Genomic DNA, 15,492 nt, shown 5'->3' on the forward strand with positions numbered 1-15,492 from the left:
ACCTGAGCCAAAATCAAGAGTTGGATGCCACCCAGGCGCCCTGAAGCTGCTTTTAAAATGCGGCAAATATACTTATTAAACTCCAAAATAGAGAAAAGGTAAATAAGTAATAATAACCGAATTTATTTAGCACTTACCATGTCTCCTTATCAGGTAGGTAGAGATACTATCCACATTACAGATGTGGGACAAGAGGCACTAAGAGATCACAAAACTTGCCCAAGTTTCCAAAGCTGGTAAGTAGCTGGGATTTGGAGGCGCGCCATAAGTTTCCAGAATCTGTGCCCCAGACCTGCCCCAGGGGATTCCCCAGAGCATCCATGCAATGGAACACTATGTAGTCACTACGTTGAAGCTAAGGTAGAGTGCAAAGTCTCAGTGGAAAATGCCTATGGGACCATGTTAAGTGAAAAAGCAGGGCACCACACAGTACATTTTGGGAGCTTCTGATGACTCTGTGAGCACTAGACCCAGGACAGCCTTCGAACTAATTCTTTGGTGGTCACCACAACATAAGGCAACATAAGACTTCTGACGAACCACCGGGAAGAAAGATGCACGTCCCTGCCGTGAAGTGTCCCTCTGATTGTGAACCCTGGGAGTATGAGAGGCACCAGAGCACGGTCTTCCAAATCAGAGGTTCTCCAACTGTAGCCTGCATCAGAAGCCCCTGGGGGGCTGGCTGGTTAACTCAAAGACGGGCTGGGGACCCTACCTCCAGTGTCTGATTCCATCGGTCTGGAGTGGGGTGGAGAGTCCGCGTGTCTAAGTTCCCAGGGTGTGCTCATGCTGCTGGTCTGAGGACCCCATTCTGAGAACCCCCAGTCTAAGCCACGGGTAGAAACTTTAGGTCTCTGATGGCATACAGAGCCCTGTCCTCACTCTGTCGTGTGATCTGAGTGGCTACCTATAGCGCGATTGAGTTGTCAGGAAAGCTAAGGAAAGATTTATGTGACGTGCTTGGCACAAAGAGCCACTAAAACTCCAGGGAATAGGAACGTGCTTTTTCGGGGAGTGTGCAGAGAACAGGGGTTAAAAAGGTGCAGGCAGAATCAGAATCCCAGGTGTATCTCTTACTGGCTGTATGACTGAGGGTGAGCTCCTTAACCTCTTAGTTCCTCCGTTTACTTATCTGTGAAACAGGAATAAGGTCTAACCCTTCCAGGGTTGTGGGGGTTAAATGTGGTCATCCTGAGGACCACACCTGCCAGATGCTTGTTGAAAACACATACTCCTGACTCAGGAACCTAGAATCTCCAGGGCAGCGTCCTCAGGACTGGCCTCTGTTAAGAATCACCTCCAAACAGCCAGGTGATTCTCAAACTGGAAGTTTTGCCAAATAGGATAAAATCCATGTAAACACCTGGCCTTGATATACGCTCCTTCCACAAAGCTCAGCCACCAGTTGATTACTGCCTGGGTCTATGTGCAAATAGTCCTACCTTGGCCTTCTTGATAATATCACTCAAGATGATTCGTTCGAAAAAAAAGACACAAAGATGATTCATTAGTAGACGCCCTATAGTAAAACTTTAGACACTGTGGCTCTGTATTCATAAATAAAAATTAATTGAACTGCACATTTAAGATTTGTGTACATACTGCTTATAAATCACACCGTAATAAAAGGTTTTAAGAAGGCAGGAGTCTCCTTCAGAAAACTGCACTCAGAGATAAGTAATGCTACTAGATAGGCTACGTGCCCAAACGCTCATATATAAAGGACACACCGTGGGGGCGCTGGGTGGGTCAGCTGGTTAAGCGTCCAGCTTCGGCTCAGGTCATGATCTACTGGTCTGTGAGTCCCACTCTGTGCTGACGGCTGGGAGCCCGGAGCCTGCTCCAGATTCTGTGTCTCCCTCTCTCCCTGACCCTCCCCCACTCACACTCTGCCTCTCTCTCTCAAAAACAAATAAACATTAAAAGAATTCAATAAAAAAGAAGGGACACGCTGTCATATGTGACTATGGAATAAACAGAAAGTAAATACGTCACTTTATGAGCTTAGCTATGTGGCTAGGGAAGCAGCTAATGGAAGCACTGGGGTAACTTCTGTAACGGAAGGATCCAGAGTTTCCCTTTGACTTCTACCTCTTCCGGCAGTGATTTCCCTGCCAGCCCAGCCTCCCATCTCCAAGAGCCAGCTCGGTCTGCAAGGATAGAATGGTTTCTGTCTTCAGCTGAGGTAAACCCTGCTCCATAGCCTGGAGCCACTCAAGGGCTGCGACCCCTCAGTGTGATCACGTGATTCCAGGGATGGGACAGGTCGTTTTCCTTGTGTTTTGTTTGTTTGTTTGTTTTGTTTTTGTTTCTGTCTGCTTTCCAAAAGTCCTTCTCTAGGAACATCCACAGGGCTGCGGAGGGAAGACGATCCTATCCAAGGCACGCAAACCATGGCTGCTGCCGCACCAGCCAAAGGGTCCGTTAGAAACCTATTTTCTCAAAGTCTATCTCTGCTAGGCTTTGGAGAGACAGCAGCATTTAACAGATGCATTTAACAGATGAGAGGACTCTCAAAGAGGGAGGGGACATGATTAGCCCAGGCGAAGCACTCTTCCGGCAGGAGGAAAACTAAGACGGAAACTCTAGCTTGAGGGGATGAGCTAAGAATGAACAGCCAGGCCTGCCTTCACATCTTGAACATCCTCTGCCAAACAGACTACCAGCTGGAGACCAAGGGCATGATTATGAGCCTAATTTGATCATTGCTCCTAGGGCTAATACGCACATGCGATAACACACTTTTCTTCAGCAGGTCAGTAGTGAGGCTGGGTAATTTGGGAAAGAGGAGGCAGTTAACTGGGAGGTCAACCATTGCCACTGCTCTCTTTTATGTTTACATGGTAGGCGCTGAGGTTGCGATGCTGCGTCTTCTGTTCTAAATGAGCACAGTTTGCACTGAAAGGGTTTCCATTTTTGATTTCCGTAGCGGATGCAGGCCACGCATGCACGTTGCTCACAACCCAGACGTGGCTTATGAGCCTGTAATGGGTATTCCTGGGGCCCCACCCAAACCTACCCAGATGCCAGTCCCTGTGCCTGTGCACCCAGCCCCCTGAGCCGCTGGTGGCCTGAAGAGCCTGCAAGATGACCTCCCGTGGGGCAGCCTGTGCTTTTGACGCACTGCCGTTGGGTGTGTGCCAGTCCAGTCACTTGCCCGAACAGGGACAGATTCTGAGCTGGTCATTTATGCTCTAGGGCGGTGCTGTCCAATACAACTTTCTATAATGACGGAGATGTTAATTTGTGCTGTCCAAAATAGTAGCCACCAGCCACAACTGCTGAGGGCCTGAAATGTATTAGTGTGACTGAGGAACTGAATTTTTAAAATCCTGAATGCACGCATGCATGAATAAAAAAGCGGCCTCCGGGGGCGCCTGGGTGCCTCAGTTGATTAAGTGTCTGACTTCGGCTCAGGTCATGATCTTGCAGTCCGTGAGTTTGAGTCCCTCATCAGGCTCTGTGCTGACAGCTCAGAGCCTGGAGCCTGCTTCAGATTCTGTGTCTCCCTCTCTCTCTGCCCCTCCCCCACTCATGCTCTTTCTCTCTCTCTCTCTCAAAAATAATAAATAAACATTTAAAAAATCTTTAAAAAATAAACAATAAAAAAAAGCAGCCTCCATTAATCAGAATGCCTTCAAACTATGAGAAGAAAGCTATGAATTAGGGCAAGTTTTACTTCCAATTTGCCTGAGAGTTACCTAGAAATTTTACTTAAACTTTTGTTCCTGAAAATCATTATTTTTTTTAGTTTATTTATTTTGAGAGATGGGAGGGGAGGGGCAGAGAGAGAGGAAGAGAGAGAATCCCAAGCAGGCTCAGCACTGCCAGTGCAGAGCCCAATGCGGGGCTGGATCTCCCAAACTGTGAGATCATGGCCTGAGCTAAAATCAAGGGTCAAACTCGTTATTAACCCACTGAGCTACCCAGCCGTCCCTTTCCTGAAAATCATTCTAAGAGGATGAATCCAACTTCTCTTCTTAGTATCTGGAATACAGAGACTATCGTCTAATCTTTCTTTGGTTCTAGTTGTGAGAATGCCTCAGAATCTGAACATCAGTGCCCATGGGTGAGGTCTGAGGATGTAAACTGTGGAAAAGTGAATTTAAACGGATCCCAAGACACAGCCTGAAATCTCCATTGGAACAGGAACATTTTAGGATGTTTGGGTTCTGATTATTGAGGTTTTTTGTAAATATCAATAATACTTTAATAGCTATCCTACCAAAGATTTTGAGGCTTAGGATACTCAAAAATTAAATTACTATTTTATTTTATTTATTAATATCTAAGTGATCTAGGCTTGGTCCCTGGTCCACGAAGGCCTCCTCTATTCACCTCTGGGGCCGATAATCACCTTCTTCAGGCCATACCTGCTGTTCTCCATAATCACCATAAGTGGAAGAAAAAGGGTTTTTAAGGAGTTTCAGCCCCATTCACCAATGCCATTTTAATCTTCTGTCCCCTCTTGTTCTGCCCCTGGGTCTCCTTCTCTTCCTTGCACCTGAGCCTGGGCTATAACCTGTTTGGCACCTTAGTCCCTTGAGAATGGAGAACCCATCTTGTATGTATCTCTTGCTCAGAACAGATGCTCCTAAAACCTCAGTCCACTATGCTCTTTGTCTGTTGGACCAAACTCTTTTCAGAATTTGTCCCACCTTGTTGAATAATTCATTCAGCAGACATTTTACGGCCCAATATTGCCCAGGCACTATACCAGGGAAGCCGTAAACATTGTGTTAACATACTTACCTTCTAGATAAAGAAAGAGAGGTATAGGAGTGATGAAAACTGTGTCCATTATCACAAAGCACATACAGAAAGAGCTGGCAACGGGCGCCAGGTCTGGAAGTTGTCAACTACTTGAAGGCAAGACTCAGGTTTGATGTGCTTTTGTGCTCAGGATACAGACTTTCAACAAGGGGATAAACACCTGATGCATTAAGATAATATGTCACATGGACAGGGGCGCCTGGTGGCTTAGTCAGTTAAGTGTTCGTCTCTTACTTTCAGCTGAAGTCACGATCTCATGGTTGATGAGATCAAGCCCTGTGTTGGGCTCTGCACGGACAGCGTGGAGCCTGCCTGCAATTCTCTCTCTCCCTCTCTCTCTGCCCCTCCTGTGCGCAAAAATAAATAAATAAACTTTATTAAAAAATTTTTTTTTCTGTGTGTTCCAGTACCACCGTATTTATGGACTTGGAAACTTGAATTTTACATAGTTTTCACATGTCATGGAATATTTTTGTTCTTTTGCTTTTAAAGAACCATTTAAAAATGTAAAAACCATTCTTAGGTGGTGAACTATAAAAAAAATAAATAAACTTTAAAAAAATGTCACATTGGGGCACCTGGGTGGCTCAGTCGGTTAAGCATCTGACTTCATCAGGTCACGATCTAGCTGTTCATGGGTTCGAGCCCCGCATCAGGCTCTGCGCTGACAGCTCAGAGCCTGGAGCCTGCTTCAGATTCTGTGTCTCCCTTTCTCTTTGCCCCTCCCTTGCTCATGCTCTGTCTTTGTCTCTCAAAAATAATAAAAAATAAACGTAAAAAAAAGGTCACACGAACAATAGCTGTGCACGGAAGGTCCTAAGAGACAGACACACGCCTAGCAGCCCCACATGCATAGGAAGCACCATACTACTGAGGAAGAACTTGCTATGGGGTCTGTCGTGCCGAGAAAACTTTAAAAAGCACAACAGGACATCCCATGACAATCTCTGTGCCACCGAGTGAAGGATGATTCTCCCTAAACTTCAAGATTGTAAACACATGTGCACAGTTCACCTCAAAAAGAATGGGGTGGAGACCCCCCAGGAAGGTGACTAGGCTGGGACCTTCTCACAGATGTCACTGCTCCTTCAGGATGGATAAAGCAGTTTGTTCTTTGTCTCTGTGTTGCCCCCGGTTTGGCCATAAACGATAATCAATCTACTGGATAAAAACGTGTGGCTCTACTCTGCAGGAGCCCTCAGTTCCTGATGCAACAGGAAGCAGGAATACAACGTGTTGAAATCATTGTAATTGACTAGAAAAGCTTCAAGCTGCAAACACATCAGATTCAAAGACAAGGTCATGGCTACCTGGTGGCAAGAAGAGGGTACGTGTGAACTGGGCTGAACCAGGCTTCCTTCCTCCGTGGCATGCTGTCATAGATTAAAAGATCCTTCTCGGTCAGTACGACCAGGGCAGGCTTCCACTGTTTCTCACTCTCCCCGGGCACCTGAAATGGAAAGCAGGGCATCGTCAAACAACAGGTGAAGGAACAGTGACTAGAAAGGAGAAGCTGGCATCCCCCCAATCAGAAGACCCAACGGTAGGAGTCCTTAGTTCAGGTTGTGAAATCCAAATGAGAAGAAACCATTCACGGCCGCAGGACTCTTGATCCTTGAAACTGTGTTTCTCAAGGGCCCCGGTATGTGTCGTCAGTACAGCCAAGAAGCAGCCCAACTGTCAGACATCTGTCTCTGTTTCTCACCTGCCAGTCAGCACTGAAATCATTATTTCATAGTGGCATGCAGATGCTTGGGGGAATAAGCACGCCCAGATGGCTCTCTGGTAGAGTACATTGTTTTTATTACAAGATGGTAAGGTTTGAAAGCTTTTGAAGAATATCCAAAGGCTCTGAAAATGTATTATGGAGGCAAATGTCTGTCTGGAGAGGTAGGAGACATCACAGCCTTTCGCTTTGACTGTTTCTGTGATTCGGGCACCATCTTAAAATTCTCTTAGTTCCACTCAGCACAGAAAGTTCCTTAACCCAGAGGGATGAAATGACCTGGCAGGGATACGAGAGGATTAAAACATCAGTTGGATGTTTGGACCAGGTGACCCTTAAGGTCCCTTCCAATCCCGAGAGTCAGTTAGCTCAGGTCTTATCTCACGAGCCACCCCTTTCTGCCCAAACTCTGATGTGCTGATGTGTGATATGATGATGTGTTGATCATTCCCGATTCTGCATGTGTTCTTTCATCTGTGAAAATTCCCCCCTTCCAATTTGAACGTTGGGTCTTGGGATACATCTTGATGCTCAGTTTGGAACAACTCAATGTGCTAGCCTTGGTACTCAAAGCATGGATCATGTTCCAGTAGCATCAGCATCACATGGGAGCTCGCAAGAAATGCAGAGTTCCAGGCTCATCTTAGACCAACAGAATCAAAATCTGCATTTTAACAAGATCTTCGGGTGACATGTATGCTCATTAAGGATTAAGAACCAGTGCTCTAGATGAGGTTAAGGTTTTCTTTGACACTGGTAATTCAGTGAAGATTCAACCCTTTCATAATAAACCATAATCCAAAATCTATTCAAAATTAAATGAGGCAGTAAGATAAATAAATGATAAAACTAATTTCTTCCCTTTCTATTTGTATCGTTACCTTTTCGTAAGTGCCACAATGACATCTGTATTGAAGTGGCTTTAAGATTGAATGATCACAGTAGAGAAGGTGGGCAGGATTGTGGAAGGGGTGAGCTTTGTAGGTCATGTACTTTTATGGGCTGCTTGACTCTGAGTCCCTGCTCCATTATTTATTGCCCCTGTGACTTTGGGCAAGTTATTATTCCCTATGCGTCTATTTCCTCACTGATAAAATTGCACAGACAATGGTTAAGAGTGTTTTCTCTGGAGCTAGAGTGCCTGAACATAAATCACAGCTCCTCAATTCACCAGCTGTGGGATCTTGGGCAAGTCAGCAAATCTCTTTGTATCTGTTTCTGTATCTGTAAAATGGGGAAATAATAGGACCTATACCAGAGGATTATTGTGAAGATTGGGTTAAAATGTCTAAAATGCTGATCACAGTGCACCATAAGCATCATTTAGAGCCTGTTAAGTGGCATATACCTCATAATGCTACAGTGGAGACTAAATGAGACTGTGCACGGGGCACCTCGCTGGTTCAGTCAGTAGAGCATGCAAGTCTTAGTCCCAGAATTGTAAATTCAAACCCCAAATTGGGCGAGGAACCTACTTTAAAAGAATTTTTTTAAGATAAATGAGACAGTGTACATAATGTGCTTAGCATAATATCTGGCAGATGGTAAGACCCTCCAGTGAAATTTAGGGTGGGAAAATTGTAGCAGACTCACTGAATTCTAAACTTGTCAAAAAGGTATTCATTGGAAAGGCAACAGTATGACAAAGTACTGGTTTTCCTTGAAAAAAATTATAAGGCAAGCCAAGAATATCCTTGGTGTTAACAATTTCAATTCATTCTTTTCCCATCCATTCCAAAGTTGTCCCAGGAAGAATTCATTACAAAATGATCATGCACCCCTTACAGCAATTCCAAATAAAATCTCCCTTTCAAGAAGGAAGAAATCCTCAAAAAGCTATTTAGACTAGAATGTGAATGACTACCTGGCATATTTCTCCCATTATGCACTTCATACATATATAAAAAAAAAATATCCAGGGTTAGCCTATTGCTTTTTCCAACAGAACAATAGCATCTTTAAGAGATCAAAATGAACTGATACAGAAAACAAGGTATTAGTAACCCGCAAGGTGACCACGCTATAACCTCAAAGCATAAAGTGTTTGGGAGTTTGGAGTAAATTTTTTCCAGCCTCTACATTAAACTTAGCAAATTACTTTTCCAGTTCATTAAATAGGACTGGAAAAGCTACAAATGATCCTCCCCAAAGTGCCTATCTTCCTTACCTAGTCAGATCTGATCCATTAACTTTGACTGGAACCATTTAAACGTGAATACAACTAAGCATCATTCTTCAAGAACAATATTAAGTTTGCAAAAATAAACCTTACCAGTGAATGCCAACAGTAAAATACAGAAATTTCTAATGGTGGAGTCACAAACTCACCCACATGTCAAATGGTATATATATGTATGAATAATTCTAAAGCCCTGAAACACAAAATGGTTTATTAAAGAGTGCTTCATGGATTTGTTAACTGTGCCGTGAGAATACTCAGAGTGGACGTTTTCCACTGTTCCTGTGCGCAGAGCTTTCATTTTAATGCTATCTGAATGCTTGAAGCTAGAAATCGGCCCATGAGGACAACAGACTTCCAAGGAGAAAAATGTTATGTTGAATACAGGTTTCTAAAACCATACTTTATGGCACGTGAGCTTCGCATTTGCAAAGCCTTTCAAGAACACTTTTCTTCAGGCTGGAGTATTCGTGCTGTTGTTCAGTGACAACTTCCATTATAAATCCAAATTTCCTGGCACCCAAAGTTTCCCCAGCATTAATGCAACAGTTCTGGGACGCGTCTACATTTTATTAAAATGTGGCTCCTGAAACAGATGTGACAACTTCCATCTCGATCCCGGCTTCCTGCCATGAGATGCGGCAGCAGTCAGTGTCTCAAGAACTGATCGTGTTTCTCATGAAGAAGGCAAAGGGGAAGAAACGGAAACAGACACACAATCCCGAAATTACTCGGAAGCACATCTGTGGTGAACTGAATCCTGTCCCCATGGTGACTTCTGTGGAGCATGAGAGAAAAGGTTGACAAAATGGCAAGAAGAATTTGAGAGAGTGGAAAGAAGTCTCTGCTAACAACTGAGGGAAGTAGAAATAAATGTATGAAATGAACATGTTGTATATCTTAAACTTAGGCAATGATCCATGTCAATTCTACCTCAATCAAAAACACCTGAGGGAAGAACAGTGACTGAATCCTCTGTTGGAGACAGGTTTCCTACGTCATTGAGGTCAGGAGGAACTTTCAAACTTTTAAAATTCATTGGACACATCACATCATTCATTCATTGTGATCACATCACAAGTCATGGAACAAAATGGGGTTCTGGATGGGGTTCCAGCGTGGCTGAGATCTGAGACTTTATGTCTTTATCCTTCCATCACCCACACCTTTGAGTGAGGTTCCTAGCAACCACTGGGAAACAGTTTGAAAACTGCTGACCGTGTTTCCTCTAAAATATCTAAAATCTGAAGATTATTTTCAAAGAGACAGTTTGACCAAAACCTTTCATGAAGTGCCTTTTTTGCAGGTATTTCCAGAAGAAATAATAATACTGTTGCTTAGGCAAAGCTGTAATGATGAAATTAATGAATGCATATTGAGTGCTCAGAAAAGTGTCTTACATACAGTAAGCAAGCAAACCTTTAAAAATATTAGCTATTCTAATTCCAAGAAATACATGCACCCCATGTTTACTGCAGTATTATTTACAACATACAAGATATGGAAGCAACCTAGGTGTCCACTGACAGATGAATGGATACAGAAGATGTAGTGTGTTTACACAATGGAATATTACTCAGCCATAGAAACGGATGGGATCTTGTCATTGGTGACAACATGGATGGACCTGAAGAGCATAATATGATAAGTGAAATAAGTGATATGGAGAAAGACAAATAATATAAGAGTTCACTGATATGTGGAATCTAATATGACAAAACTCATCAAAGAATAGAAACATTCAAATACAGACTGGTGGTTGTCAGATAAGAGGGGGATGGGAGGATGGGTGAAATAGGTAGAGGGGAGTCAAAGGGAAAAACTTGCAGCTATAACATAAACAAGTCACAGGGATTCAAGTACAGCATAGGGAATATAGCCAATAATATTGTAATACCTTTGTATGGTGACTGACGGTAACTACACTCACCATGGTGATCGTTTAGTAATTTATATAATTGTTGAATCACTATGTTCTACACCTAAAAGTAATATAATATTGTATGTCCACTATACATTGATTAAAAGAGAATATCAGATATTCTGATCGCCACATCAAGTAAGAATAAACGAATATCAAACAAAAGATGTAAGTAAACTTGGGCAAGAATTCCTTGCCTTCACGGGTCTAACGTCCTCCCTGGTGGGAGAATCGGCTAAGACAAAGTTATTGCTAACAGCCCCTCCAACTTGAAAATCAGATCATCTTTTTCGGTTCAAAATTCCTGGCTACTAGGCTGGGACCGCTTTAGTTACTAGGACCCTTGCTTTATACATCTCCTTTGTTCCGCGGGCTCTGTTCACAGGGGCAACAAACAATGTATGGGTCTTTTTTTCTCTGCTTATGCCAAGTCACTCTTCCTAACATGCTTATTTTCTAACTCCTACTTGAACACAGGGGTGGCAGGGACAGCTCAGAGGCTTTGGAGCCAAACGGCAATGTCTTCAAAATCTGGCTTTGCCACTTCTCAGCTGAGGGATTTGAACTGCTATAAGCATTTGTTCACTGATGTGTAACATGCCGATCGTGGCCTCCTGTGCATATTTTATGAGGATTAAATGAGAGAACATATATAAAGCACTTCCCATATGGCAGATACTGGAAATGTTAAACCAGCCCCATCACACACCTCACACAGCTACCCTGCTAGGGAGGAAGGTCTGGAGACAAGGTGAGTGACAAATAGGATAAATCAAGTTCACAGAGGAAGAAGGTCAAGCACAACTTTTGTTTTGGAGATCATGGCTATCTCGGCAACTTTTTACTTTAAGCCTTTTCACTTCAGATTGCTAGGAACTTAGAACAAAGGACCAGATACCAGGGTAATAATAATTAGCAGTTATCAACTTCCAAATGCTTTACAAACATTAGGTAATTAATCCCTGCACCAACTCTCAGAGAGGCAGATAAGGATCCCCGCCAGTTCACCAAAAGGAGAGGAACAAGTTTCAATGCAGCCATGGGAACACAGGGAACACGGTACAAAGTCACAACCTGCAGCCTTCTTCTGGCTGGCCCTGAACAACCCCAGGACCCAGCAATCGGGAACCTGGCGGGACACCCACACCTGGATGCAGAGCAGGATGGAAAGGAAGAGAAGACAGAGAATGGGAAAGAGGACTAGAAGGCAAGTTCAGAAACAGAGCTCTGCAGGAGCCTTAGCTCCCCTGGACTCGCTGCTCTCCTCTCACGCAACTCCCAAATTGTCTGGCACCCGGATCACGTGGCGAATTCATGGGTGGCTTAAAGTGGGGGAGCAGACTGAATGATCCACCCTGTTTGGTGGATGTCAAGACAATGATGAAGAGTGTTAGAGCACGCTGAAGGAAAATAAGGAAAGAGAAATATGGTTTGACTGCGGGACATGTAGGGAGGGTATCATTTTTATATGTCGACATTCCCAATAGCCGCGGTCCCCAATTTCAAATTTGCTCCCTCCTGCCAAATTCTGAAACTGGCTCTGGAATTCTATAAGCCATATATAATAAAGCCCCAGACTCAGGGTTCATGATTAGAAGTCTCACCAGAGTCAACGTACAAGTTAGCCTGGTGGGACTTTGGTGCTTGGGTTATAGAGAAATCACCTCGGGGGTCGGCAGGACCATGCTCCCTATACAGGTTCTAGGGAAGAATCCTCCCCTGCCTTTTACAAGTTCTGGTAGCCACCAGTATTCCTAGAAGCTGTGTTAGTCCAATCTCTGCTTCCATTGTCACACAGACTTCTTTCTACACGTCTTTATGTGGCCTTGTCATTGGGACACCTGCCACCGAATTTAGAGCCCACCCAATTCCAGTATGAACTCAACTAATTACATCTGCAAAGACCATATTTCCAAATCAGGTCACCTTCTGAGGTCCCAAATGGACATGAATTGGGGTCAGGGGAGTGTGGAGTAAAGACAAGAAACTAATCATAAGAAAATGGCAAGAACCCACTATATTTTCAGTTAGTTTTCCAGGGTTTTTTTTTTCTCTTTGAACATTTGCAAACATGGAGTGAATTTTTTTTTGAAAGTTATCTTATTTACTGAGCATGCAGAAGGTCAGATGCTAATGTACTCTAACAGAACCCTTTGATGACTCTATTAAAAGTAATGCCTCGGTCTCTAGGACTTCATAATGAAGTCAACCTTAGGGCAGATCACATGTATCCAAAGAGATAAGTGCAGAGCTAAGGTTTTAAATCTCCTTTCATCATACAGCATCATGGAAAGATGAGGCAGAAAGCCCATGAAGGTCTAGTCCCCATCAAGGCACAGAGCATTTCAACCACATGAACGTGGCCTTTCAATTGTTTTGCTTCATTTGCTTACTGCTAATGAGACAGCTCTTCAAAATGACAACATTCTAAGTATGATACATTCCAGGAAGTGATTCCAAGATCTCTTCTTGCTCGATAAAGATTGCTGGATTCTACTTGGATTACTCTGTATCTCAATGTCACTTTCAGTTCAGGCTACGTATAATCAAGTTGGACTAATAAGCTGGAAGAACCAGATCCAGCTACCCAAGCCTGTGTCTATTCAAGTTTAGGATGATTTTCTACCCTACGCCCTTCTCTGCCTTTGAAAAGCAGAATGACAACCTTACTGGAGAACCCAACTACAGGAAGGAGGAGCACCACCCCATTTCTGCCCATTGCCTATGTCAATCTAATGAACTCCCCCTCCAAAGAAAGAGGTGCTGTGACTCTAATTGTTCAGATCTAGGGCTGTCACTGGGTCTCTTTAATAGCAGGCATTGTCACGTTCATCACAAGTAGGTGTCTGTGGTCACTACCCACTCATTGCGTTATCACCGTATCTACATGGTAGAAACATGTACACTGGACCAGTCCTAGAGCAGACTGGCCATTTTGGTCCACACCATTAACACATTTCAATACGCAAGCACCCTAGCTTCAAAAGAGGCCAAAGGAGACAAGACACATCACTCTGACTATGTTCTATATTATGCCCCATTTATCTGGGTTTGGCATTAATTAGGGCTTATTGGGTATTTATGTAACTATTAATAAATATGGTGGGGTTTTTTGTTTTTGTTTTCCACGAGTACATCATTCCCTCTCACTCTCAGTTGGGAACCCCAGAAAGGAGAAGGGGTGCATAGTAGTTACACTATCCAAGTCCTACTCTGAACTATCTAATACTCAGCATTCTGGGAGAAAACCAGGCCATGAACTTGGGCCCCCAAACTGGATTCTGCTATGTGTCCCCTTGTGTCCATTTTGAATAATTCTGCTTGTTATTTTTCCCTGCCTGCATTAGTTTTTATTACTAGACAGTTTATTCTCTTCTTCCTTCCAGAGAGGCCCTGGCCCCATGACCATTGACTAGTCTCACCTCTCTCACAACTACCTGGATTCAGACTAGCCTAACCTGTCAATCCCTTATCTCATTAGGGAGTCTATCTTGCCAACCATTCTGTGTAGAGTCAGAAGATTTATTTGTCTCCTTCCTCAGTGCCTTGGCTCAACTGAAAACACCCTAGGTTTCCCCCCAGGACATGCGACTTCTATTGGACACTTCCTAACACCAGCTGTTTGAAGTGGAGACCTCTTGTTTGTATGAAAATAAATTACTTACAGTGCTTCATATGGGTTCGTTCTTTTGAACCTGTAAACATTCCCTTTTGTCTTATTTACTTGTGTGCTCAGCTCAACCTCTTCTGAGAAAAGTCCAAAAGTGAATTTCAACTCCATGCCTTGTCTGAATTATACAATTATAATTGAGTAAGGTTGAAATTGTTTGGGATTTACTCTATCTTTGGGTCTCAAAACCAGTAGTAAGTTAGAAGGAGCACTTAGAAGAGCAAGGTTTAGAGGGAACGTGACATGGTAGATTTTGAGCTTTTTAAATCTGACAGTTTAAAAATCTACATGACAGGAAAGAATGCTCCCTTATTAAGGGAGGCTATGCTGAAGGAGTAAACATGTATTGAGAGCTTACTCTCTGATAAGAAGGACTGTGGATTCCATTGTGTCTCCCCCTCCTCCAAATTCAGGTGACTCAGCCCTAACCTCCAATATCACAGAACGTGACCATTTTGGGAAATATGGTCATTGCAGATGTAGTTAGTTGAGATAAAGTCATACTGGAATACAACAGACCTTAAGCCAATACGGCTGGTGTGCTTATAAAAGGGGAAATTTGGCCACAGGCACACACACACAGGGAGAAAGTGACATGAACATGAAGGCCAAGCTAGGGGTGATGTATTTACAAACCCCAGAATGCCAAAGATTGCCAGCAAACCACCAGAAGCGAGGAGAAAGGCATAAAGCAGATTCTCCCTCACAGCCCTCAGAAGCAAGGAACCCTGGTGCTGATTTTGAGTTTCTAGCATCTGGAACCATGAGACAATACACTGCTGTTGTCTAATCCACCCAGTTTGTTGTAGTTTGTTACTGGAGCCTTAAGAAATACTACAAGCACCATGCTAGTTTCACCTCCCTTAATCCTTTTGACACTTTGAGGCATTTATTATCATCTCCATTTTACAGAAGAAGAAACTGTGGTTCAGAGAGGCCAGGCACTAGCCAATGTTACATAATGATAGTTATAAAGCCACTTATGTGCCTTCCTGACCTCAAAGCTGTGATATTTTCAGATCACAAAGCTGCCGCTCATAAGAAAGGAAAAGGGGGATGATGTGGGGGCATGAGGGCAAAGGTGGGAGGACAGACAGCTGGGAACTCAGCTGTAATGTCTCCTGTGGACTGAGGTGCACAGTGTCCAGCTATGTGCAACTCTGCAGCTGACTAGGTTGCCCACTGGGCAACTTACTTCTCGCCTTTCTTTCCCACCTCCTGGC

The 15,492-nt window shown here is 43.6% G+C and overlaps 1 protein-coding gene across 1 annotated transcript in view; it reads right to left on the reverse strand.

The window, feature by feature from the left end:
• SNTB1 (syntrophin beta 1) overlaps window positions 1-15,492 on the reverse strand; it is a 236,364-nt gene that overhangs the window by 29,338 nt on the left and 191,534 nt on the right. The window contains exon 4 of the mRNA XM_047074137.1: window positions 6,084-6,223. Within this exon, the coding sequence (XP_046930093.1) occupies window positions 6,084-6,223 (140 nt within the window). The remainder of the gene's footprint in view (window positions 1-6,083; window positions 6,224-15,492) is intronic.

This window comes from Lynx rufus, unplaced genomic scaffold (genome assembly GCF_022079265.1).
Source record: "Lynx rufus isolate CCGP_SWC_20201006 ecotype Redwood Valley unplaced genomic scaffold, mLynRuf1.p SCAF_12, whole genome shotgun sequence".
Taxonomy (NCBI): domain Eukaryota; kingdom Metazoa; phylum Chordata; class Mammalia; order Carnivora; family Felidae; genus Lynx; species Lynx rufus.